Source organism: Bison bison, unplaced genomic scaffold (genome assembly GCF_000754665.1).
Source record: "Bison bison bison isolate TAMUID 2011002044 unplaced genomic scaffold, Bison_UMD1.0 scf7180017864473, whole genome shotgun sequence".
NCBI classification, from domain to species: Eukaryota; Metazoa; Chordata; class Mammalia; order Artiodactyla; family Bovidae; genus Bison; species Bison bison.
The window spans coordinates 13,194,875-13,222,013 of NW_011495034.1; the positions used below are offsets into that span (position 1 = coordinate 13,194,875).

Below are 27,139 nucleotides of genomic sequence, written 5' to 3' on the forward strand. Positions count from 1 at the left end.
TATAATGAAAAGGACATCTTTTTTGGGTGTTAGTTCTAGAAGGTCTTGTAGGTCTTCATAGAACTGTTCAACTTCAGCTTCTTCAGCATTACTGGTCAGGGCATAGACTTGGATTACCGTGATATTGAATGGTTTGCCTTGGAAATGCAGAGATCATTCTGTAGTTTTTGAGATTGCATCCAAAAGATGCATTTGAGTACTGCATTTCAGACTCTCTTGTTGACCATGATGGCTACTCCATTTCTTCTAAGGGATTCCTGTCCACAGTAGTAGATATAATGGTCATCTGAGTTAAATTCACCCATTCCAGTCCATCTTAGTTCGCTGATTCCTAGAATGTCGATGTTCACTCTTGCCATCTCCTGTTTGACCACTTCCCATTTGCCTTGATTCATGGACCTGACATTCCAGGTTCCTATGCAATATTGCTCTTTACAGCATCAGACCTTGCTTCTATCACCAGTCACATCCACAGCTGGGTATTGTTTTTGCTTTGACTCCATCCCTTCATTCTTTCTGGAGTTATTTCTCCACTGATCTCCAGTAGCATATTGAGCACCTACTGACCTGGGGAGTTCCTCTTTCAGTGTCCTATTTTTGCCTTTTCATACTGTTCATGGGGTTCTCAAGGCAAGAATACTGAAGTGGTTTGCCATTCCCTTCTCCAGTGGACCACATTCTGTCAGGTCTCTCCACCATGACCCATCTGTCTTGGGTGGCCCCACACGGCATGGCTTAGTTTCACTGACTTAGACAAGGCTGTGGTCCGTGTGATCAGATTGGCTAGCTGTCTGTGATTGTGGTTTCTGTCTGTCTGCCCTCTGATGCCCTCTCTCAGTGCCTACCATCTTACATGGGTTTCTCTTACCTTGGATGGGGTATCTCTTCACGGCTGCTCCAGCAAAGCACAGCCGCTGCTTTTTACCTTGGACATTAATATTTTTGATATTAGGGCATTAAGAAAGTCATAGCAGCATTCTTATGCTTAGTTTGCAGGGCATAGCTCTTTATCTCTTTACTTTCAATTTTTGTCTTTACCCTTAAAGTGTGTTCCTTGTAAACAGCATATAAGTTTTTGCTTTTTTATGCAGTCTGACAGTTTCTGCCTTTTAATTGGGGTGTTTGGTTCATTTACATCTAATATAATTATTTATTGATATGCTTGAATTTAAGTCTACCATCTTGGTGTTTGACTTCAATTAGTCTCATCAGCTATTTATTCCTCTATTCTACTTTACGCCTTTTTGACAGTGAATAAAACACTATTTTAGTATTCCATTTTATCTCCGCTCATGACATTTAAATTATGTGTATTTATAATTTTCTTTAGATTGCTTTAGAGAGTAAAATAAGCACTTTTGTTTTTATTTATTTATTTTTAGTCTCTTTTATTTTATTTTTTTTATTGAAATGAATCCGCCACAGGTATACATGTGTTCCCCATCCTGAACCCTCCTCCCTCCTCCCTCCCCGTACCATCCCTCTGGGTCATGCCAGTGCACCAGCCCCAAGCATCCTGTATAATACATCTAACCTGGACTGGCGATTCGTTTCATATATGATATTATACATGTTTCAATGCCATTCTCCCAAATCATCCCACTCTCTCCCTCTCCCACAGAGTCCAAAAGACTGTTCTATACATCTGTGTCTCTTTTGCTGTCTCGCATACAGGGTTATCGTTACTATCTTTCTAAATTCCATATATATGTGTTGGTATACTGTATTGGTGTTTTTCTTTCTGGCTTACTTCACTCTGTATAATAGGCTCCAGTTTCATCCACCTCATTAGAACTGATTCAAATGTATTCTTTTTAATGGCTGAATAATACTCCATTGTGTATATGTTCCACAGCTTTCTTATCCATTCATCTGCTGATGGACATCTAGGTTGATTCCATGTCCTGGCTATTATAAACAGTGCTGCGATGAACATTGGGGTACATGTGTCTCTTTCAGTTCTGGTTTCCTCAGTGTGTATGCCCAGCAGTGGGATTGCTGGGTCATAAGGCAGTTCTATTTCCAGTTTTTTAAGGAATCTCCACAGTTCTCCATAGTAGCTGTACTAGTTTGCATTCCCACCAACAGTGTAAGAGGGTTCCCTTTTCTCCACACCCTCTCCAGCATTTATCGCTTATAGACTTTTGGATCACAGCCGTTCTGACTGGCATGAAATGGTACCTCATAGTGGTTTTGATTTGCATTTCTCTGATAATGAGTGATGTTGAGCATCTTTTCATGTGTTTGTTAGCCATCTGTATATCTTCTTTGGAGAAATGTCTATTTAGTTCTTTGGCCCATTTTTTGATTGGGTCATTTATTTTTCTGGAATTGAGCTGTAGGAGTTGCTTGTATATTTTTGAGATTAGTTGTTTGTCAGTTGCTTCATTTGCTGTTATTTTCTCCCATTTTGAAGGCTGTCTTTTCACCTTGCTTATAGTTTCCTTTGTTGTGCAGAAGCTTTTAATTTTAATTAGGTCCCATTTGTTTATTTTTGCTTTGATTTCCAATATTCTGGGAGGTGGGTCATAGAGGATCCTGCTGTGATGTATGTTGGAAAGTGTTTCGCCTATGTTCTCCTCTATGTTCGCCTATGTTCTCTTATGGTCTTACGTTTAGATCTTTAATCCATTTTGAGTTTATTTTTGTGTAGAGTGTTAGAAAGTGTTCTAGTTTCATTCTTTTACAAGTGGTTGACCAGTTTTCCCAGCACCACTTGTTAAAGAGATGATTTAAAACTTTATAATGATATCTTTCCAATTATTACCCTCCACTCTTTGTGCTCTTATTGTCATATATTTTACTTTTACTTATACTATAAAATCCATGTTTATTACTATTTTTAGTTTAAACAGCCAATAGTTTTTAACTTCAAGGAAACAGTTACATATCTCAAAATAAAATAAGGACAAAAAGTCATTAGAGAACAGCAGTCAGAGGGAGAATTTAGAGGTCATTTTATTTCATAGATGAGGACATTGAAACAGAGATGTGTATAAATTTGCTGACTGTCACACAGTAAATTGGAGAGGTAGTCAGGAAAAGGTTAAAGTAAAGCAAAAGGTCCTGCTCTAGGGCAGAGATTTCTAATACTGGGTTCTTGGACCCCCATTCATGGCTGGCGTTAGGATGTGTGTGAGTGCTTGGAAGCTGAGCATCCATCATTTCATCAAATTTTCAAGAGAGTCTAATCTTACAAAGGCCAAAAGTTCCTGTTCTATGAATACAATTTCAAGATTACTTTTAGATTAAAAAATACTTTTGTTTGGTTTATGGAAAAATTCTTAATCATAGAGAATATGAAAAAGGAATATGTATACATATATAAACATATAATGGAGTGTATATGTGTGTGTGTGTATATATATATATGTATATATGTATATAAAGGTGTATGTATCCTCAGTCACTCAGTTGTGTAAAACTCTTTGTGACCCCATGGACTATAGCCTGCCAGGCTCCTCTGTCCTGGAATTCTCCAGGCAAGAATACTAGAGTGGGTAGCCATTCCCCTTCTCCAGGGGATATTCCCAACTCAGGAATCGAACCCAGGTCTCCTGCATTGCAGGCAGACTTTTGCCATCTGAGCCACCAGGAAGCTATATATATATATGTATATGTATACCTATAATGCATATAAGCGTATACAGAGCAATCTGATTAATCATTTATTTTATATCAGCTATAACGTATAGCTCTAGCTAGTTTCCCAGTTGTGAACCATAGAAAACTGGCTGTTCCTTTTCCTAGAAATTGTGAAGTACTGGCAGTCTGATTATCAAAAGAATCTGTCTGTGTGATACAGACAGTGCTCAAATGACAGTGTCCTGAAGGATCACGATTCTCTGTACGCGTCTGCACATCTCAGAGGACAATCTAACTGGCGTTGTTTGAGAGTCCTGCTCTCAAGTGTCCAGAAAATCAATACTGTTGGATTCAGCAGATAAGAGAAGGGAGTTTCTCCTTTAAAAATGCATTTCTTTGTCTCAAGGTTAATTTTCCTTGTATGCATGCCCAATGGAGTGCAGCAGATCTTGACAAGGTTACACAAATGACAGGCATTTTGCCCTCCAAGTAAGTGTTGCCTTTTTATCACACCAGAAAAAAGAGTGGTAGATAAAGATAGGAATTCCAGAACCATCTTACAAGCAGAAAATTTTCCCTAATTTAAAACCAAAATTCCTTCTTCTGCATTTCAAGTTCCTTACCTCTAGTCTAGATCATCACTGCCCAATACAAATAATGTGAGCTACATACATAATTATAAACTTCCTAATTGCTTCATTTAAAAAAGTAAAAACATAGGTAAATTATTAATGAGATATTTGCATTTTTTTCACATTAATTCTAATTAATAGCCTGGGTGTATTTTACAGACATAGAACATCTCAATTTGCACACTAAATTTTTATAGGAAATATTTGATCTGCAGTTAGATTCTATAAAATTTACAGTTGAAAAAGTTGATTTATGTACCCAAGTTTTTCCAAAATACTTAAAATTTTCTAGTAAATCATATATATGACTTATAATGTATAAATAAAATATTAGCTTAAAATTTTAACCTAGGTTAACTAAGATTAAATAACATAAAAATTCAGTTCCTTAATTTTGGTAGCTAAGGGCTCAGTAGTCACCTGTAGCCTACCTTATTGAACAGTGTAATTCTAGCATACAATAGAGATGAGATTGGGCTTCCCTGGTGGCTCAGTGGTAAAGAATTCACCTGCCAATTCAGGAGACGCAGGTTTGATCTCTGGGTCAGAAAGATTGCCTGGAGAAGGAAATGGCAACCCACTCCAATATTCTTGCCTGGAGAAATCCCATGGACAGAGAAACCTTGTAGGCTGCAATCCATGGAGTCACAAAGAGTCAGATGTGACTTAGTGACTAAGCAACAATAGAGATGAGATTAGCTGTTTACTGTCTTTCAGCATACTCTGAACTTGATGACAACTGTAAGTGGCTTTTCAGACTGTTCTTCCCTCTGCTATGTACAACCATTCCCTTTGGTTTATTAAATAATGAATCTACTATCAGTATAACACCATATCTGTCTTGGAGGTTAAAAAGAGTGCATCTGTCATAAAAGTTCAGGCATATTTAGTCATGTCAGAACTGAGTATATTGCTCTAAAGTTGCCTATGCCTTGCTGTTCTCTCTGAATAAAATGGTCCCCAAACTTGCTTCTCTTGGTTACTTTGTGTTCAGACTGCATGGCTCAGCTTAAACATGGTTTTCTCTAAGACAGGCTTTCTCTGACCAGACCAGCCCATTCTGCCTTTCCATTTAAAGTGTCATTCAGTGATGTAGTTATTTGCTTCTTACCTGCCTGTTCTACTAGGCTGTATATTCTAGGAGGGCAGGAATTGCATTTGTCTTATTTACCACTGTATTCCTAGTGGCCACCACAGAACTGGCACCCAACACTTGCTGAATAAATGAGTAAACCTCCAGTAGAGTAACCTCAGCTGACCTCTATATGTATCTCATGCTTCATGGAAGGATTTACCTTTTAGTGATTTTTTTTGTTGAGCTTAGATTTAAATCCAGCTTTACCTGTTGCTGTGGACTGAAGGGTTTGAGTCCTCACTGCAAGTGAGGAGGTTGTGCTGAAATTGTGATGAACACCAGATGTCAAGAATTTTTAGATTGGCCCAGAAGATACTCACAGAATAAAAGTCTTCAGCTGGGCATGAGGGGCAATCCCAGCCAATGACAATTAAGGGATTTCCAGTCTCAGCCTGCAGGGAAGTCTCTGTCCTGGAGACTGTTTTGGGAATGCTGAATAAACCACTTGTGAACAAGGCTAACAGGAACAGATCTGTAGGATCTAGGCTGCAGCAGCCCTGTGCACGGTCCAGAAGTGCCGGCCTTCTCAGGTCAAGTGCATCCTGCTTGGTGAGTTTCCTTCTATATGGAATTTGGTTTTATATATTTCACCAAGAGATATACTGGAAAGGTCTCATGAGAAGTGGAAACAAGAAAGTGTAAAATTAGAAGAGGTGCAAGTCCAAAAGGCAAGCCAGGTGCTGTCTTCACATCTGAATCGGTATGAATAACGAATCTTTTACAAGAAAAAGAACTATGGGAATAGTACGCGTGAATGTAGTTTCTCTTTATAAGGCTCACAACTCCCAGGTCCTGTGAGGTAATTTCGGTTTTCTCGAGGAGGTATTATGAAACTCTCAAAACAAAACTTGTATTTATTTTTATTTTAAGTGCCATATTTTTCTAAAAGGGGAGTGTCAACACTTTAAAAGATTTAGAGAAATCATTTTTTTAAAATGAAATGACTACTCTAAAAGGCTGAGAATCCCTGAGGTAGTTATTATTGAGTACTAGAAAAGCGGAGTAATTAATACTAGAAAACCGGAGTAAACCAAGCAGATTTTTAAAGTAAAAATCATTATAAAATTCCTCATCATTGAGAAAAAACTTTAAAAGCAGTTTTAAATGACATTCTGTTTACTTGAATTCCCTGGTCTGAAACAGAGCATTTGGACTAAACTGTGGAAATTGGTAAGTATCAATGAAGCAACAGACAGTTGTGAATAGTATAAAGCGAAGGATCAAACAGCTTAGAATAAAGATTGGTGAGTAAATAGTATGACTAACCAAGAACAAGAGGAAGGCAGTGAGGAGAAACCAATCAGTGGGCTGTACCTTCGATGTGGGGTTATTACGAAAAATCATGAGGATTTATTAAGATCTGTGTAACACTTGCTATTGCAATATCACGTTCGTAAGGAAAGCCCTGGAAAATCTACTTTAGGAATACTTCCTGAAAAAAATGCAAAAAGTCAACTTTACATAGAATTAAGAATAACGAGAATTATTGTCGCAAAGTTTGTTCTCAAACACACACACTAAACAAACACACAGTCTCTCCTCTTGAATTCTCTACTTGAATGTACCAACCTTTATCCCACTCCAGACACACACGCTAATTGGCGTCCTGTTTCAGCAGTGCTGGGGATACCACCATCACAGAATTCGCAGCCTGGAGCACCTCCGACATTTCCCAGAATGCACTGATGTACTACAGTGGTCGGCTGTTCTGGATCAATGGTTTTCGGATTATCACAGCTCAGGAAATCGGTCAGAGGACCAGCGTCTCTGTTTTGGAACCAGCCAAATTTAATCAGTTCACAATTGTTCAGACATCCCTCAAGCCTCTGCCAGGTACGATATTTTATTCCTGCTTACCCTCTCTTCTCCATACTTTCTGTTAAATAAATTTTAAGGTTGGGTTTTTTTTTTTTTCCTTTAAAATTATGTTTTAAGAGGGAAAAAAAGCTTTAGTAGTTTCTGTTGATTTGCTTGCAATCCTTTTAACTCCTAACCCAAATTTACAGCCTGAAACAGTCAGAAAAGGATGATTTTCAGAGTATATTAAAGGAAAGAAAAATTTTATTTTGGTTCTAATTATCAGTGATTTTTATTAATATTCCATGTGTCTGCAATAATTGATAATCCCCCCCTTTTTTTTCTCTCTGTTCTTTCTTTCATCCCATAGGGAACTTTTCCTTTACCCCTAAGGTTATCCCAGATGCCATTCCAGAGTCTTCATTTATGATTGAAGGAAATGCTTCGAGATTTCACATCCTCTGGAATGCTCCCCCAGCAGTGGATTGGGGCATCATTTTCTACAGTGTGGAATTTAGTGCTCATTCTAAGGTATGGCATTGGTTCTAGTAACTTCTAGTTTTCAAACAGACTGTACCATCTTCATCAGGCCTGCCTATACTGATTTGCACTTTCTTAGCTGAGTCCATCTCCCTCGCTGTTCTGTAGCATTTGGTTATAAAGATTACTCCTGAGCATTCTGTTTTACAGCTTGTCTCTGATTGCTGTATGGTTAGTGTTAACCATTCGTGTGTTACATACACTAGTGTTGTGGAACAACATGGACTGACCAACATTAGCATTTCCAAAACTGCAAGGTTAACTTTCATGTGGACCAAAGTTTAAAGATTGTAATTTGGAAAAAAAGGTTATGATTCTCTTCCTAAGAAAATAATATTTTGTGCTTCTATTTTAGCTCCTGGCTAGTGAACAACAATCTAAACCTGGATTTACAGTGGAAGGGCTGGAGCCCTACGCCTTATTTAATCTCTCTGTCATTCCGTATACCTATTGGGGAAAGGGTCCCAAAACATCTCTATCACTCCGAACACCCGAAACAGGTACAGGGGCTAAAATCTCTTTTTAGAAAAGGTAAAATCTTGCTTTCCATGATCTAGAATGGATAATTAATCATTTTTAACAATAATTTTTAGTTTTGTGTATATGTATTTAGATTCAATACTCTTTCAGTGACTTTTTGGGGATTAGAATAGCACAATTAAATCTGCATAATTCATTTCAAAATAATATTTCAGATTCCTTAAAGACTGTTTCACTTGACTGTGATGATGTATGTATGTAATGCAGAAATATTAAAATTTCAGGTTATTTGTAAAATGCTTCATAAGGACAAAGGGGATTTAAGAATGTAAAAATCTCCTGGAAGGCAGGTTTACCAGGAAGTGTTCTTACAGATGGTAATTCAGAATCTTCTGTAGGTGAACAACCGATGTCTAAACTTTTAAAAAAATGTTTTTCTTTGGAATATATTTTTAAAAAGAAAATTAGCTACATCTTTACATGTGTATATCACTTAAAAATGTACAAAGTACATTTATATGTATCATTTCTTTATTAAACATTTATTACATCCCTATCATGTGTCAGAAACATCATTGTATCATTTATTTGATCCTTACATAGCTCTGCTGTAGGTAGAACAGGTGTTATTATCTCTGTTATGCTAAGAGATAACAATCTCTTAGCAGGTTATTATGTTATGTTAAGCCTAGAAGTTGCCCCATGTAAGAGTTGGTAAGTGGCGGGGCTGGGGCTTACTCTGAACTTTTCACTCTAGTTTCTTCAAATCTCCATTCAGTCATTTTTGTAAACATTGGCAAATGATCATATCATGTTAATTTAATTTATATAAACTTCCCAGCATGGGACCTGGCAGGCAGTAAGAGCTCAATAAACATAGAAATACATTTGCCATTGCATTTTTTTTTAACTGTTAAGATTTTATCAGCAGTATTTATTCATGAGTCTCATAACAGGAGCATAGTGGAACCTGGGCAGGTTCTGGAGCAGTTAGTGTTTGGATCCAGGTGTGCACTCTTTGAGATTGTCTTGGGATGTTAGCTTTGGTAGAATTCTTCTGTGGAAATGGACTTGACTGCATCCATCAGGGGATGCACTGACAGCAACGGATCTTCAGTACTCAGGAATAAGGAAGAATGATACGATTTGGCACTTGCCTTGGGGGAAATTTATAATATAGTTGGAAATTATTCAAATTGACAAATATTTATTAAGGACTTACCATGTGCCGGTCCTCTACTAGATTTGGGGGGATTTAATAAGGATCAAGAAAAGGTGCTTTCTCTCTTTCTCTGATGAGGCTCATAAAACAGTTATGAGTTCTGGGGATCAATGTACATCATGGTAACTGTAGTCAACAATACTGTATCATATACCTGAAAGTTGCTAAGAGAGTAGATAGTAAATATTATTGCCACATCAAACAATTATAATTATGTAAGTTGATGTGTTAATTGACCTTAATCATTTTGCACTATATATGTGTGTATGTATCACACCATCACACTGTACGCCGTAAACCTAAACGTTATATGTCTATTGAAAGTATTAGTCACTCAGTCGTATATGACTCTTTGCAACCCCATGGACTCTAGCCTGCCAGGCTCTTCTGTCCATGCAATTCTCCAGGCAAGAATACTGCAGTGGGTGCCATTCCCTTCTCCAGGGGACTTTCCTGACTCAGGGATTGAATCTGGATCTCCTGTATTGCAGGAGATTCTTTACCACCTAGGAAAGAATTCTTTGCCACTGTCTGAGCCACCAGGGAAGCCTGTATATCAATTATATCTTAATAAAGCTGGGGGAAAAAGTTAAAAAAGAGAGAGAAAAACACAGATACTGCTAATAATAATAGAAATGAGACAGTGACAGTTGACTAGCAATAGCATAGAGTGAATAAACAAGCCACGAAACCTTCACCTCTATCAAGTGAAGCGTTCTTAAGAGAGGGCCATGCTTGTGGACTGGTGTGGCCAGGGAAAGCCTTCCTTCGGGGAGTGGAGACTTTAGCTGGGTTCTAAGGGATGAAGCAAGAAGAGGTTTATCCCATGTACGTACAATCTAAGAAGGCCTGGGGATTGGATAATGATGTGAGGGCTGAACATTAAGGAGCAGGGGATTGGAGTGACAGACTGGGAGAAGACCCTGTGGGGGAATCCTGAGAAAGAAGAGCAATGTCTTGGATAGCACGACTTGGAAAACGGGCAGAAGAGTTTCTCTTGATTGACATACACACAGAGAGAGAAATTAATTAAAGGACCGTGAGAGGCTCAGTTGCTTGGTTTGGCTCTAGAATAAATGGCAATAGTCAAGCCATACTCTCAGAAAGGGTTCAAGATCAGATGACCTGGACCCAGGATATGCTTTATTTTATACCCTGAACTGGCTAAAATCTAGGTAGAGATAGTGTCTTCCTTCCAATGGAGACTGCCATTTCCACCTCCAGAATGAGAGTAAATACTGCATTTTATAAGGAGAACTAGCCAGCTTCCATGTACACAAACACAGACTAGAAAGATGAGCCTCAATCATAGTAAGCAGGATTTGGGTTGGAGAAAAGGAAGACTAGCAGAAATATCAGGATAGGTTCCTGAAGAAATCTATGGCATATTCTCTCCAGAAGATCTTTAAGGACAAGACAGATGCACCTTAACTGTCTGGAATGAGAAATATTTATTACTATGTTGCTCCGTACCCTCATCGTGAGTGATAGAAGTTGACCTTATACTCTTTTCTGCCCTGTATCTCTGCTTTTCAGTTCCATCAGCACCAGAGAATCCCAGAATATTTATATTACCAAGTGAAAAACACCGTAACAAGAATGTAGTTGTGGTGGAATTTAGGTGGAATAAGCCTCGGCATGAAAATGGTGTGTTGACAAGATTCGAAATTTTCTACCAAATATCCAACCAAAACGACACGAACAAAACAGTTGAAGACTGGATTGCTGTCAATGTCACTCCCTCAGTGATGTCTTTTCAACTTGAGGGCATGAGTCCCGGGTACAGTGTTGCCTTCCAGGTACGAGAGTGAAAATGGGGATACGGGGGTCTTAGTGTAAACAGAGAGTGGATTAAAGGACCAGGTTAAGAAGTCTGCTCTGTTAATAACCTGATGTATGCTGTACTCACAGAGGTCAAGTGGGCAGCAAATATAAAGCAGGGAGAGGGTACAGCTAGGATAAAGGACATCCTGACACTTTCTTGCTTCCAGATTCAGAACAAATCATTATTTTTGGCTCCATCACTAAAGGCCATGTATCACGGTAGGTGCTTTTATATTGATTATCTCATTCGATCTTCACATCGTCTGTGAAGAAAAAGCCATGTCCCTGGGTGCATCGGTGAGGTACCAGAGCTGTGTGGTTGGGAAGTAGTGTGCTATTTGGTCTGGCTCCTAGAATCCTCTCCATCACATCACATCACATCAATTCCTGGGAGGCATCCAACAAGTGGGGATGCCCGCCCTTCCAGTTATCGAAGGAAATAAAAGCTGAGGGTCTAGGTAGTTGACATCTCACATTTTTCACCTGGCTGCTGAGAGAGAAGAAAGTGAAAGAGAGTAGGAGTCAAAAGGAAAAAGCTACTGCCACCTGTTTGGGCATTTTTAATTTAATATGACAAAGCTTTCCCCTTATGGTAGATGGCTTGATGATTTTTACATCCTCATTATGTATCAGACTAGTGACAAGGTTGTGCATATTTAGAGTTATTTTCCATCCTTTTGGGGAGAGTTTTAGAGATTTGTGATTTCCAGAAGATCTATTTAATTTTTATAAAATTTTAATTCAACAATTATTTTTATAATAGGTTAATATATACTAATAAAAATTATACATAAAAGTGAGAGATAATACACATTCTTATTTGTTAAGAATTATGTGTGTTCCAATTAAACAAATATTCTGGTTAAGTGTACTTGCCTCTATGGTTTGTTGATGTTGTTTAGCCTCACAGTTGTGTCTGACTCGCTTGTGACCCTGTGGACTGTATCTCACCAGGCTTCTCTGTCCATGGGATATCCCAGGCGAGAATGTTGGAGTGGCTTGCCATTTCCTCCTCCAGGGGCTCTTCCCACGTCTCCAGCATTGGCAGGGAGATTCTTTACTGCTGAGCTATATGGTTATAGTTGTTCAGATCTCAGCACAGAACTTTGCGAAGTGACACACATGCATAGGCATGAGTTTTACTTGAATAGTCCAGTACAAAAGTGAAGCCTGCTTGATATATATAAAAATATGTGTGTATATATATGCACCACATTACACACACACACACACACACACACACACCCCAGGGATAGATAGTAATAAATAGAATACAGTAGAATTGATTTAATAGAGGTATAATAAAAATGAACCAATATTTTGTTGATTGAGATAACCCTTGAGGATCTGTCTTTTCCAGGTCATCATTATGGACGGCAATTTTCTCGTAGGCTATAGTACACAGGCAAGGTTTGGAAGTGGAAATAATTATTATATAATAAAAGACATTTAATAAAAATTGTTAAAAAATGTTGCTATTGGAATGCAATGTGGCGCAGTGGGAAGAAATGCACACAGGCCTCAGAAGACTTAGTTCTCATGCCAGTCCCTCCCTGTGTCCTTTTGGCTGGGTTACCTACCCTGATGAGGATCTTTGTCCAGTTTCTACTCTCAGTAGTTGTGGAGATGATCTATGTAAAAGTGGTTTGAAACACACTATTCATTTTCAAACATGAGGGTTAATTACTATTTTCTTTTCATAAATCCCCTTTTTAAAAAGTACAGGAAATTTAGTTATCTGAAACTTCATGTTGATTTCATGATAAATGGAAGTTTACCATAATCTATATAGTTTTGTTTCTGTTAAATATTCCATGTAACTTAATTTTGGAAATAGCTAAAAACCTTTTTAAAAAACTTTAGATCTTCTGCAATAGGGATTTGTGCCATTACTTTGTACTTTTCTGGACAAAAAAGCCCTAGAAATCGTAGTTTAGGACAATATTTTTCCTCATAGTTTATTGCTGTATACTTAGATATGACTAACTGAAACTATTCATAATGTATCCCATAACTCTGAAATGAAGCATTCAATAATTTATCAGTCTCAGAACTCAATTATTGTCACTCAGGACACTTCTGAAGGCACTTCTTTATATTCTTTTCTTTCTTTAGGTTCGAGTCTTCACATCCAAAGGACCTGGACCATTTTCTGACATAGTAAAGTCCAAAACATCAGGTATTTATTATCTGAAACCTGTACAAATGTTAATAACAATTAGTGATTTAATTATAAAATATCAATATTAATTTTTATAAAAGTATTAATAGTATATTAATTTTATATAATATAAATTTGATTTGATTATCAAATATTAATAACAATTACTGATTTAATTATCAGGAGCTTCCCTAATAGCTCTGGGTTTGATCCCTAGGGTTGGGAAGATCGCCTGGAGAAGGGAATGGTTACCCACTCCAGTATTCTGGCATGGAGAATTCCATGGACAGTCCATAGGGTCACAAAGAGTCAGGCACGACTGAGTGACTTTCACTTCACTCTCTCTCTAGTGATTTAAAAACATTTTGACCCTTAGTATTCTCAGGGATACCCACGTACTATCTCTGAGCTGAAATTAAAGTCAAAGTAATTGACTTTTATCATCACCTAACCTGCTTATATAAACCTAGGCTTAGAGTGCCTGGGCAGTCTCCACTGAAACAGGTATAGGTGTAATCCATGAGCCCAGAGACTCATGGGTTTCAAAATGGTCTGATACAAGGGGTTCTGCTAAAGTTCTTTTTCTCATACATATTATCTACATGTTTGTTTTTAGAAATTAACCCATTTCCATACCTCATAACTCTCGTTGACAACAAGATAGCTTTGTTAGATATGGATCGAAATCAGGTCTCATGGACGTTTTCGGCAGAAGGCGATGTCGGTGCCATGGGCTACACAGCTGATGATGCAGTGGGGTACTGTGCTCAGGGAGACTCCCTCTTCCTCCTCAGGATGGACAACCAGTCCAGCACTGAGGTATTTTGCTATGTAATTCCTTTGAACGAAAGTGGAGTATCTGCCTATCACACAAACCTGTGATTAAAATGACTGGCCAGTGGTTGAGACATTAAGATTAGAATGGCTGAAAAAGACAGGTGTTGTACAATTATTTAGTTACAAATGATTTCAGGTTATATTTGGGGCAAATGTGATTCAGGCTTAATTTAGCAAACAGTGGGTTTAAGGCACTGTGTTACCTGAGATAGAGGTAAAAAAAAAAAAAAGTCACTGTCTTTGAGCAAATCCAGTCTTGTATTAGTCTAAGATAAGGAAGACAGGGTTGCATAGTGGTTAAGAGGGTGAGCTTTGAAATCTGACAAGCTAGAGTTTAATTCTGACTCTATTACATGCTAGATCTGTGACCGTCAGCAGTTTCTTTAACCACTGTGGTTGCATAGTCCCTCATCTTAGGGTGAAGATTAATGAGCTAAGCCTTGGAAGGCACTTGGCACAATGCCTGGCCTGTGGTAGGCATTCACTGAATTTAGCTAGTGGAGGGGCTAGGCAGAAGACTGTAAGTGCTGTGCCGAGGGCAGGATGCAATGGGACTGCAGAGAACGGATACTTAACCCAGGGTGGAATGGTCGTGATAGTGGCAGAGTGGAAAGACATCTTGGGTACAAAGATGATGTATCAGGTGAAAGTGGGGCATGGCTGAGAGATCAGCAAAGTCTGGGAAACCAGAGAGTCACAGCCTGTTTGGGGAGCTGTAAATAGAAGGAGGTCTTCCCTGGTGGCTCAGCAGTAGAGAATCCGCCTGCAGTGCAGGAAACGGGTTTGATCCCTGGGTTGGGAAGATCCCCTGGAGAAGGAAATGGCAACCCACTCCTGTATTCTTGCCTGAGAAATCCCACAGACAGAGGAGCCTGGTGGGCTACAGCCCATGGGGTGGCAAAAGAATTGAACATGATTTGGTGACTGCACAACAAGTAGAAGGAACTTGGAGTGGAGATGGAGGTGAGGGGGCACAGTGAAAGGCAGGTGTTAAAGCTGAAGTGGTGGGCAGGGGCCTGAATGTAATGGGCCTTCTTTACTGTGCTAAGGAGTTGAGTGTCAATTTTAAAGCCAGCATTAAGCTGTTCAAGACATTTAGTGGATTATTAATGCAATCGACTAGTGTTTCAGGAAGACCTCTTTGTTACCTGTCTCAATAACCTTAAAGAAGGTTAAGTCAGAGGCAGTCAGGAGGCTATCACAGAAATCCAGATGGGAAATGTTAAGCAGGAAACGAGAGACAATGAGTGAGAGAGGAGAGGATAAACTTGGAAGATATTTAAAATAGGACTAATTCACTGTGGGTAGTAATGGGAGGAAGAAGTCAAGGGTGAATGACAGTTGTCAAGATTGTTCCTCAGGTGAGTCTTGGAAATCCATAATAATATAAAATGCAGGAGAAAAGGAGATTTGGGGGTGGAGTGATGCATTCTGTTTCCTGGGATCATTCATTTGAAGATTGTCAGTAGGTAGTTTGATATTTGAATCAGTAACTCAATGAGCCATCTTGCCTGAAGATGTAGATTTGTAGCACTGGTCTATGGATTACAGTTGAAGCCATGGTGATTGAAATTAACCACGTGTGAAAAGAGGTCCAGTGTTACAACGGTACACAATCCAGAGTTACCAAGATTTGATATTACAAAAGAGAAGTGCAGTTAATAAGTAATATGAATGTTTTGAAAAAGTCATCAGATTTGAGGAAAATGACCACTATCTTCTTGATTGTGCTTACTACCTGTTGTTAAGCTTTTCAGAGATGCACTGGTTTTCAATATCACATTTATTACAATTGACTGGATTTCAAGGCACCTCTACTTTGTGCTGAAAGAATCACAGAACAGAATGCAAATATTTGATATGGATCTTGAGAACAAGGTGAAATATCCCAGGAAGCTGAAAGTTTGCTACAGAAATTCAACAATAACTTCTTTTTCTGTGTATCCTTTTTTAAGGTATGTGAAGTGTATCTGTTTCTATCGTGATGAAATAGACATAAACATATTTAATGTGATATCTTTGGTTTAATATCAGAGTCAATGATGGGACAATAAGATGCTTAATGTTCTTGATGTTAACTTACAGTAAGTAATTCTATGTATGAATAATGAGCCCATAACCACCAATATATAAAATTAATCCATACTGAGAACTCCTTCAACCTAAAGTTAGATTAATTACCAGCAGGAAACTGGAGTGTATTTTTAATCCAGTGAATTTAATAAATACCCCCAGTTGGTAAGGACAGTGGTAGGAAATGAGCAGGAGATAGGCAGTTTGTTTTGCACAGTAAATGATATTCTGGGCTCATTTGTCTTTAATTAATGTCTTCATTAGATGAATTTTAAGACCTCCATTCAGCACCTGAAGGGAAGTTTTTCAGGCTGCTTATGTTTGTGCCATTACCATGGTTATAGTCTGTCTTGAAACTAGATTGGTAACTAGTATTAAGAAGTAGAAACAAACTTAAGAGAGGAATGGCGATGGTGTTGATGCAAAGTATGCAAATATATTTCATATTTAGAGCCTTTAACGAACCATTTAATACAATACCTAAGATCATTAAGGCTTCCCTGGTGACTCAGACGGTAAAGAATTCACCTGCAATTCAGAAGATACAGGTTCGATCCCTGGGAAGATCCCCTGGACGAGGGAATGGCTATTCACTGCAGTATTGTTGCCTGGAGAATTCCATGGATGGAGGAGCCTGATAGGCTACAGTCCATGGGGCCACAAAGAGTCGGACACAAATGAGGGACTAACACACACTTATAAGGCCATTATAGTCCAAGGCTTTTGTTGTAAACACATTTATTGAGAAATTGTTGGAAAATGCTACATACTGGACTTCATGTGACCTTTTCCATCAGAAAGTTTTTGAGCACTGAGACATGTCCTCTCTAGAGGTGGCATTCGTTCCCACAGTCATTAGAAATGATTTCTCTTCATTAGAAAGTGATATGTGTGATGGTAGGTTTAACTGATTAAATTGGAGGGTCTTTTTTTCCCCCAATAGTCGCCTATATTGGACAGAAGTTTTTGATTCTGGATCTCAGATGTTCTACTACAGTATTATCAACCAGACTGTGCACCGAATTCTGCAACCCCCAGTCATAAACCATCCAAATGGAAGCCAATGTTCTTGCAACGTGACTGAATCTGAGTTGAGTGGAGCAATGACTATTGACACCTCTGACCTAAAGAAACCACAGTTATACTTTGTCAGAGGTCTAGAGATTTGGGCAACAGATCTAGAAGCATGTCAGTGTTGGCAAGTTATCATCCTGCCTGTTCCACTTGGTAAGACACTTGTGTGTATGTAGATCTTCACTGGCGATGGGAAACCTTCCTATCCCATTAAAAAGGGGTTACATTCAACATATACCCAAATGGATATATATATATATACATACAAATAATAGAATGATGCTAAAGCTGAAACTCCAGTACTTTGGCCACCTCATGCGAAGAGTTGACTCATTGGAAAAGACTCTGATGCTGAGAGGGATTGGGGGCAGGAGGAGAAGGGGACGACAGAGGATGAGATGGCTGGATGGCATCACTGACTTGATGGACGTGAGTCTGAGTGAACTCCGGGAGTTGGTGATGGACAGGGAGGCCTGGCGTGCTGCGATTCATGAGGTCGCAAAGAGTCGGACATGACTGATCTGATCTGATCTTATCTGATGGTATTTCCTCCAAACCATGCCAAATGTTTTTGTGGTCTTCAAGTTGTGTTCAGGCAAATTGTACATAGGCATTCGCATAATTTTCTGGACCGGTAGGAAACCTTTTTCTTCTTGTCATTTTACAGTTAACAGAACTATTAATACAACTTATTGAGCTCAATTACATATTCTAAACAGGTTACTAAATGCATTATTGCATTTGATCTTCAAAATACTTCAGTGAAGTAGATATTAATATATGCGTTTTACAGATAAGGAAACTGAGGCTGAGAAAGGTAATGTCACATGTCGGTAGGGTTACAATTAATACAGGAGCTGGTGTTTGAAACTGGGCTTAACTACAGCATCCCTGATCTTCCTACCAGTACTTCACTTCCATGTTGATGATCTCATTGCCTCCACATTTAGTGTGACTTGGTCAATATTTGACAGGTCTATTTGCTGAAATTCACAAGCTTATGGAGGAAATATTTTAAAGTCATTTGGTAGTCTCCTAATTAGGAGTACTTGTAAAATTTTAAAAAATACCCTAAACATCCCCATATATTCTTAAGGCTCTAGTCCTCACCATCCAATATAGTAATCCAATATAGTAATACTATAAGTATAAAACTTATAGTAGTTTAAGTTTAAATTAATTAAAATTAAATTCTAAATTTAATTCCTCAGCCATACTAGTCACATTTTAAATGTTCAAAACCCATTAAGTGGCTAATGGTTACTGTATTGGGCAGCATGGATATAAAATATTTCCATCACCAAAAGTGCTATTGGGCATTTAGAAACTGCAAATGTGTGTGTGTGTCTGTGTGGTATAACTGAATGTATGGTTTTGTTGACATGTCCCAGAGCATTCTAGAAACAATTGCAATGTACTTTCAGTGGGCTTCAGATTAGAGATAATGTTTTGAACTTCTCTTACTAGGAGGATAACTACTTCTGTTGAGTCTGTGACAAAAGATTCACAAAGACACTCACAAAGACTCACAAAGATATAAAGACTCCTTGGTCAAACTTTAATTCCTTTTTTTCGTCTGTGCCTCGTGACCTGCTGGACCTTAATTCCTGCACCAGGAGTCCAGCCAGTGCTTCATGCTGTAGAGCATGGAGTCCAGGGTCTTAACCACCGGACCACCAGGGAAGTCCCTGATTAAACTTCAGTTCCACTCTTGTGAGGAATGTGAATAAACTAAGCCTCACACTTGACCTAGCACGTCCATCCTTGCTGAGTCCAAGAAGCTTGCCAAATCAGTTTAGAGAGAATCCCTCCCACTCAGTATCTGACTCAATTCTTTATCCCCCACTGTTGATGTTCTTGGCTTGCCTTTAGCAAAAATCCTAGTGGGCCAGTTTAGCAGGAATTCCCCGCCCCGGCCCCTTGATGTTTCCCCTCCTTGTTGGCCACCGCTCCCAGTCATCATTGTTGTATTTGAATTGTGCACATCTCCCTCCCCATTGCAATATTACAACAGCCTTGATTAAAGTCTTCCTGACCATTTAAACAAGTGTCAGAATAACTTTCCTTATCATCTGATACACAAGAATTATCTAACGGGCCTTTATCTTATAGAACTAGTCAGTCTTTCATGAAGCCACAATTGAAAGCCATAATCCCAAAATTGGAAAATTAGAATGACTTTAGAGATCATTTAGCTGACATAATATTGGAAGGAATCTCCTTTACAAAAACAGCCTTGAGCTCTTGTTTATAAAGCATTTACTACCTTATAAAGAGGTCTGTTTAATTTTTGTGCAATTCTAAATATTATATATTTTTCTTACGTTTAACCAAAGTTTTCTCCCATTCCTCTATTCACTGACCTGAATTCTGACCTTTAAATTTACAAAGAATAAGTCAGTCACTTTCCACATGATAGCCACTTAACTGTACAAACAGCTGTCATAGCCCATGCTAAGCAGTTCCTTTAGAGTAAAAAATTCAAGTATCTATAAATACTCCTTAGGCAGTGTGGCTTCTAGATCTTTTTTTGCCCTGGTCACCCTCCTGAGATTTTACTCTAGCTGCTTAATCCTCTTAAATGTTGCCCCATAATAACTCACTGAACTTTGAATGTGTTTTGGTCAGCGCAGAGGACCTCTGACTACCCAGGTCTTCTTTTTGCTGCAGCTGAAAGTGACATTAGGCCTTTGAGCTGCCTGCCATTTGAAGAACTCATGGCCTTCTTTATGTTTTAATGATTATTAAGCCAGATTTCTTTCATTCCTAATTTACAGACTTAATTTTAACCTTGAATTTAGGATGTTTTATTTGTTATTAAATTAAATGCTATTAAATTTCCATCCATTTCATGATTCTGCTGTGATATTTTTGATTGGTAAGCCAAACACTGAATGCACTAGCAACAGTATGATTCATGTAATATCTGCAAACTTGATAAATATGTTTGTTCTGCATTCATTCTCAATTATTGATAAAAATATTGAGCAAGGCATTGAGTCCTGAGCCTCTTCTCTTACCTCCCTTCAGTCAGTGTTGTTTGATGTGAAATGACACAGTTCAGTTCAGTCACTCAGTCGTGTCCCACTCTTTGCGACCCCATGAATCGCAGCACGCCAGGCCTCCCTGTCCATCATCAACTCCCGGACTTCACTCAAACTCATGTCCATCAAGTCAGTGATGCCATCCAGCCATCTCATCCTCTGTTGTCCCCTTCTCCTCCTGCCCCCAATCCCTCCCAGCATCAGGGTCTTTTCCAATGAGTCAACTCTTTGCATGAGGTGGCCAAAATATTGGAGTTTCAGCTTCAGCATCAGTCCTTCCAATGAACACCCAGGACTGGTCTCCTTTAGCATGGACTGGTTGGATCTCCTTGCAGTCCAAGGGTCTGTCAAGAGTCTTCTCCAACACCACAGTTCAAAAGCATCAATTCTTCAGCACTCAGCTTTCTTCACAGTCCAGCTCTCACATCCATACATGACCACTGGAAAAACAATAGCCTTGACTAGACGGACCTTTGTTGGCAAAGTAATATCTCTGCTTTTCAATATGTTATCTAGGTTGGTCATAACTTTCTTTCCAAGGAGTAAGCATCTTTTAATTTCATGGCTGCAGTCACCATCTGCAGTGATTTTGGAGCCCCCAAAAATAAAGTCTGACACTGTTTCCACTGTTTCCCCATCTATTTCCCATGAAGTGATGGGACCAGATGACATGATCTTCGTTTTCTGAATGTTGAGCTTTAAACCAACTTTTTCACTCTCCACTTTCACTTTCATCAAGAGGCTTTTGAGTTCCTCTTCACTTTCTGCCATAAGGGTGGTGTCATCTGCATATCTGAGGTTACTGATATTTCTCCCGGCAGTCTTGATTCCAGCTTGTGTTTCTTCCAGTCCAGCGTTTCTCATGATGTACTCTGCATAGAAGTTAAATAAGCAAGGTGACAATATACAGCCTTGACGTACTCCTTTTCCTATTTGGAACCAGTCTGTTGTTCCATGTCCAGTTCTAACTGTTACTTCCTGACCTGCATACAGGTTTCTCATGAGGCAGGTCAGGTGGTCTGGTATTCCCATCTCTTTCAGAATTTTCCACAGTTTCTTGTGATCGACACAGTCAAAGCCTTTGGCATAGTCAATAAAGCAGAAATAGATGTTTTTCTGGAACTCTCTTGCTTTTTCAATGATCCACAAGTGAGTTTTAAATACTGGTTCTGCCCTTGGATAACTGTGTAGCCTTGAGGGGATTATTTCACCCCTCCAAGCCTCAGTTTCCTAATTACAAAATTAGACTAATAATAATAGTATTTGCTTTGATATGGCTTGATATGGCAAGTTGGCTTGATATGGCACTACAATGAGAAAATATCTGGAAAATGCTTAGGCTAAAAACTCAAAATAAAATTATTTTTTATATTGAAATAATACTTTCAAAATTGATCAGAAAAAAGATTTCATATATTGCTTAGAGCAGAAAATGTCAGCTATGTATTGTGTTCTTTACGTTCTTTTTTTCACTTATGTTTTTCATCAGCAGGAAAAATGCTTGTTAGCTTAACTGTGGATGGAGAATTTCTATATTGGATCTCCAAAGTAGAGGACAGCACACAGATTTATCAAGCAAAGAAAAGCAATGGGGCCATCCTTTCCCAGGTGGAAGCCCCAAGGAGTAAACATATTTTGGTTTACAGTTCAGTTCTACAGCCTTTTCCAGGTAGGAAAGTCACATTTTTTTATAAGCTTGTTCTCCCAGTTTAGGGTCAGGAAAATCTCATGTCTCCTCCTCCAGGGCAGTCCTTCCAGCTCATCACTGTGCTCTCAGCATTGCTCCAAATGGTCAGGGTTTGGTGCACACTGCAATCGCTATTTGCCTGGGTCACAGTTTATCTCTATGTGTACTCGTGGCTTGGGCTGTGGCAGACCACTTTAGATGTGGGAAATCCTTGGCCTGTCAATCTCTTTGTTCTCTTTCTCTTCTCAATCACATAACTTCCCTTTTTTTTGTCTTGTGTCTCCCCTGATGGTATTTTAGACTTCCCAGTGGTGTCAAAAAGCTTTGCATTTAATTTCAGGTCTTTTTCAAGGTGAAGTGACTTATGTATTATAGTATTATATATGTCAACTATTTAACGTGTGTACATGTGTGCTATTTTTATTGTTTCCATCTTGCTTATTTCATGTGTCACTCATGAAGTTTTCTAGTGTTGTGCTCCTAAATCTACTTTCCCCACAAACCTTCTGGATTTTGTTTAATGCAATGACTTTTAGGAATGTATGTATCAGATTATCCGGGCTAGACCCATGAAGCGGAGAAGGCAGTGGCACCCCACTCCAGTACTCTTGCCTGGAAAATCCCATGGATGGAGGAGCCTGGTAGGCTGCAGTCCATGGGGTTGCTAAGAGTCAGACACGACTGAGCGACTTCACTTTCATTTTTCACTTTCATGCATTGGAGAAGGAAATGGCAACCCACTCCAGTGTTCTTGCCTGGAGAATCCCAGGGACGGGGTTGCACAGAGTCGGACACGACTAAAGTGACTTAACGGCAGCAGTATCATATTACGGTGGAACTGACTATATTTCTTGCTGAGAGTCATAATAAAAAATGTTTGAAATATAAAAACCAACCAACCAAAAACAAAAACAGCATCACATAGCCTTATGGGTGACATTCAAACCTAAAGTGGTTTTCTCAAGTTCTCTCTTCCATTAAAGTCACAATGTCATTCTAAATTGAGTATCATTCCCTCTTAGAGACATTCAAAAGTGAATAAAAGAAACTCTCTTTGCTTAAATGTATTCAGTTATAAAATATGTAAGTTATACAGTATGAAAAATGGGAGAATTCATAAATAAGCTGAATGTATATTTTGGTAAATAATTCATTAAGAGATTCAAAAGGCACGTGCAATATCTGCTTGAGGTTGAGCACACAGGCATATCTGTAGAATGAAAGTCCTAAAGGTGACACCAGTTTTCATCCTAGGAGTGCACTGAAAAATGTGATTGATAGAATACTCTCATTGCTTTCTTCAAATAAAAAAGTCCATTTTGCTACTGTCTAGGTACATAATTAGGGCTTCCCTGGAGGCTCAGTGGTAAAGAATCTACCTGCAATGCAGGAGACCCAGGTTCCATCCCTGGGTTGGGAAGATCCCCTGGAGAAGGGCGTGGCAACCCACTCCAGTACTCTTGCCTGGAAAATCCCATGGACAGAGGAGTCTGACGAGCTACAAGCCATAGGGTCGCGCAGTCGGACACATCTGAAGTGACTAAGCAGCAGCAGGTACATGATTAAGCGTACTTTAGCTCCATCTGCTGGAAATTGTAAGCAATTACCAGTTACTTTGCTCTTTCCCCCAGGCGTTTATCATCTTCAAAATACATGGAAAAAAAAAAAAGTGTCTTCCTGTCCAGAATAACATTTCCAACACTCTAATATATCATACCTTATCAGTTAAATAAAAATGAAATGCGACATTATCCTTGATGTTAGATAAATCTGCTATTTCTCTCTTATCCATGTGTGTATATATTTAATCATTTTTATTATTATTTTAGATAGAGCATTTCTGTCTCTAGCTTCTGATATTGCAGAGCCAACTATACTTAACACCACTAACACCAGCCTCACAATCAGATTGCCACCTGCCCGGACAAAACTCACATGGGATGGCATCATCAGTCCCACTCCCACATACCTGGTTTATTACAAAGAAGTAATTGACATGAAGAACAGCTCTGAACTGAGAGAGAAAATGCTGGTAAGGCTGAAGCCAGTTGTCTTTTCTTTTCCCAAGGTGCCCTATTTTGATATAAAATCCTCAGCTGAAGTATTTTCTGCATAATGTTCTGAAATATGCTATTACTCTGATTTTTAGAGCTGAATCATCAAACCATTCTGGATTCTAGTCTCTTGCCTAGGAGTAAGTTAAACTCTAAGGAAGTACATTAACTCTAACCAATGGTAGATTGCCTTATAGTAACCGTTCCCTGAGTGTCCTAAAAGAGCTGGGTTTGTTGGCTCTCTAATTTTATCTAATTATACGCAGAAATTAATAGAGACCTGTTTTTGTGGCCATCCCAACAGATTGAAGGGTAAGAAGTAAATTGGACAGAAAGAACATTATTGTGTACCTCGTATATAGCTAGTATACAAATTGTACATTATATTTTTATTTTCTATATGTTGTGAAATGTGCGTTTAGGCAGGGACTACCTTTTTATCCAGGCTTCCCTGGTGGCTCAGAGTTTAAAGCATCTGGAGACCTGGGTTTGATCCCTGGGTTGGGAAGATCCCCTGGAGAAGGAAATGGCAACCCACTCCACTACTCTTGCCTGGAGAATCCCATGGATGGAGGAGCCTGGTGGGCTACAGTCCACAGGGTCGCAAAGAGTCCGACAAGACAGAGCGACTTCACTCACTCACTCACCTTTTTATCCATCATTGTATTCCTAGCATAATACTTGCCATTGTATAGGCATTTACTAGGTATTTCTTGAATGAATGAATGGACACAATTCATTCCATCACTGATCAATGATGGAACCCAGTGATTCCATCACCGATGTTCCAATTCCATGTGATGGAATCATGTATTTCTAGTATTTTTCTTTGTGCTTATATTTTGATCAAGTCAAAAGGTGAAATTGACCATCATCTATTGGAGGTAACAAGCACTGTACTCTTTGACAGAAAGTACATCTGATTCTTGTTACTTCATTTGTCTATTAAAAAAAAATACATTATTTATTTTTGAATTTTGTCTATTTTAATCTTCTTTACACATTTCTAAAAGGAGTTGTTTCAGAGAGAGATTAATCATTTGGCTGACTAAGACTGGCATTGGCATTTCTCTTATTAGAGCTAATCTATCATTTTGGCTTCACAGTGATTAATAAGGATCAAAGGCAGTGAGTGGTTCTCAACCTTGATGGTTCACTGGAGTTTGTAAAGTCTCTGAGCACATGCTTCACCTAAGACTAATGTGATCAGATCTCTAGGGGTGGGACCCAGGCCTCAGTGTTTTCTTAGAGTTCCCCAGATGATTCCAAAGTATAACCAAAATTGAGAACCATTGGTTTAAGGAGAGCCTTTTCAGTTTCTTAAGTTTTATTTCTAAGAATGATTAGGTAATGTAGCTTACTGTATTAACTTATGTGTCACATTCTCACAATACCTTCCTGCTGAATTTCTAATGCAATGCTAATAAGACAGTTTTGTCCTCTGGGAATTTAACATCCTACATGAAATAATTAAGTCACAATTGACTGAGGGCTGCCAATCATTTGGCATTTATTCCTGGAAACATTAAACAACTCAGGTCTGGGCAGATTAGGACAATGAAGACCGTCAGTCATGATCCAAGATTTAAAAATAAATTAAAAAATTTGAGTCTTTTCCTTTTTCTCTCTTTGATTAAATAATTTCTCCCCATTTGTACAAAAAATAAGAATAAGATATTGATTTTTTAAAATTAATTACAGGAATTTCAGGGGAGTATAGCCCTTATTGAAGGTTTACAACCATTTTCAACATACATGATACAGATAGCTGTAAAGAATTATTATTCAGATCCTTTGGAACAAATACCTCTGGGAAAAGAGATTTGGGGAAAAACTAAAAGTGGAGGTGAGTTATGGGCATGGTGTGGGTTTCTAGAGTGGGATTTTGCAATTAATGTGATGTGTGAGCTTATATTCGGTTTTTATCTGGATGTTAAGAAATCTTTCTTATGTGAGTTTTTTTAAACTTAGTAAGAAAAATGTGTTTGTAGAAGAATATTCTGATGACATCCTTACTCTCTAACACCAGAAGATGATGGATAACATTCCATCGAAATGAAAAGCAACTATATAGCAAAACATCATAACCAATTCTGTGTTACTGGAAACACATTCTTCGGTCTCACCACACAGTGTCACTCTCTTCCTGTATGTTTACAGACCTCTGTACACGTGGTGAGACCCAGGAAAGTCAAACTTTTTCTCTACGTGAATTTTAAAATTTTTGTTTATTTTTTAATTGAAGTTTTAATTTAGTTGCTTTACAGAATTTTGTTGTTTTCTGTCAAACCTCAACATGAATCAGCCATAGATCTATGTGAATTTTACCGAGGGCTACTGAGATACAAAGTCATGGAACCTCATTGCCTTAAAAAAAATGGATTTAGAGTCTGAAAATGTGTTGTAAGAGGTGACGATTATGATGAGGAAATGCCATTTCTTTCACATGTCTCCGATGGCGTTCACAAAACTCACCAGCATTGGCCAGATCCTTGAGCTGGAGTCAGAGAATGATTTAGTCATTAGTCAAAAATAAGCGAGAGCCTTTCAGGCAGCCTGGTAGCTTACCGTTATATAAGAGGCTGGCTTTCCCTTGGAACATCTGTCATTCATTCTGCTCACATGATACGCTTATTCCTCAACCAAGACCCTATGACTTCTTTCCATCTTGCAATGCTGTTGCAACATCCTTTATTGTGCACTGCTATTTATTTCAGTACCAGAGGCAGTTTGGCTCATTAACACAACCGTGCAGTCAGACACCAGCCTCGTTATATCCTGGCGGGAATCTCACAAGCCAAATGGACCAAGAGAGTCCGTCCGCTATCAGGTGGCAATCTCTCATCTGGCTCCCATTCCAGAGATTCCACTAAGGCAAAGTGAATATCCAGATGGAAGTCTCTCTCTCCTCGTTACTAGACTGTCTGGTAGAAAACTCTATGTGTTAAAGGTACGGCCAGTGGATTGGGTACTTTAATTACCACTCTCGAGAGC

General features: G+C 38.7%; 1 protein-coding gene and 1 long non-coding RNA gene across 2 annotated transcripts in view; one reads left to right on the plus strand and one right to left on the minus strand.

The window, feature by feature from the left end:
- The window catches only part of ROS1 (ROS proto-oncogene 1, receptor tyrosine kinase), a 119,315-nt gene that overhangs the window by 49,258 nt on the left and 42,918 nt on the right, over positions 1–27,139 (plus strand). The window contains exons 19-30 of the mRNA XM_010861810.1: positions 6,971–7,185; positions 7,520–7,680; positions 8,045–8,189; positions 10,928–11,190; positions 13,331–13,394; positions 13,993–14,195; positions 15,963–16,168; positions 17,230–17,513; positions 21,894–22,073; positions 23,921–24,123; positions 25,847–25,991; positions 26,863–27,095. Of these exons, the coding sequence (XP_010860112.1) occupies positions 6,971–7,185; positions 7,520–7,680; positions 8,045–8,189; positions 10,928–11,190; positions 13,331–13,394; positions 13,993–14,195; positions 15,963–16,168; positions 17,230–17,513; positions 21,894–22,073; positions 23,921–24,123; positions 25,847–25,991; positions 26,863–27,095 (2,302 nt within the window). The remainder of the gene's footprint in view (positions 1–6,970; positions 7,186–7,519; positions 7,681–8,044; positions 8,190–10,927; positions 11,191–13,330; positions 13,395–13,992; positions 14,196–15,962; positions 16,169–17,229; positions 17,514–21,893; positions 22,074–23,920; positions 24,124–25,846; positions 25,992–26,862; positions 27,096–27,139) is intronic.
- LOC105004257 overlaps positions 1–27,139 on the minus strand; it is a 124,496-nt gene that overhangs the window by 35,726 nt on the left and 61,631 nt on the right. The window lies entirely within an intron of this gene.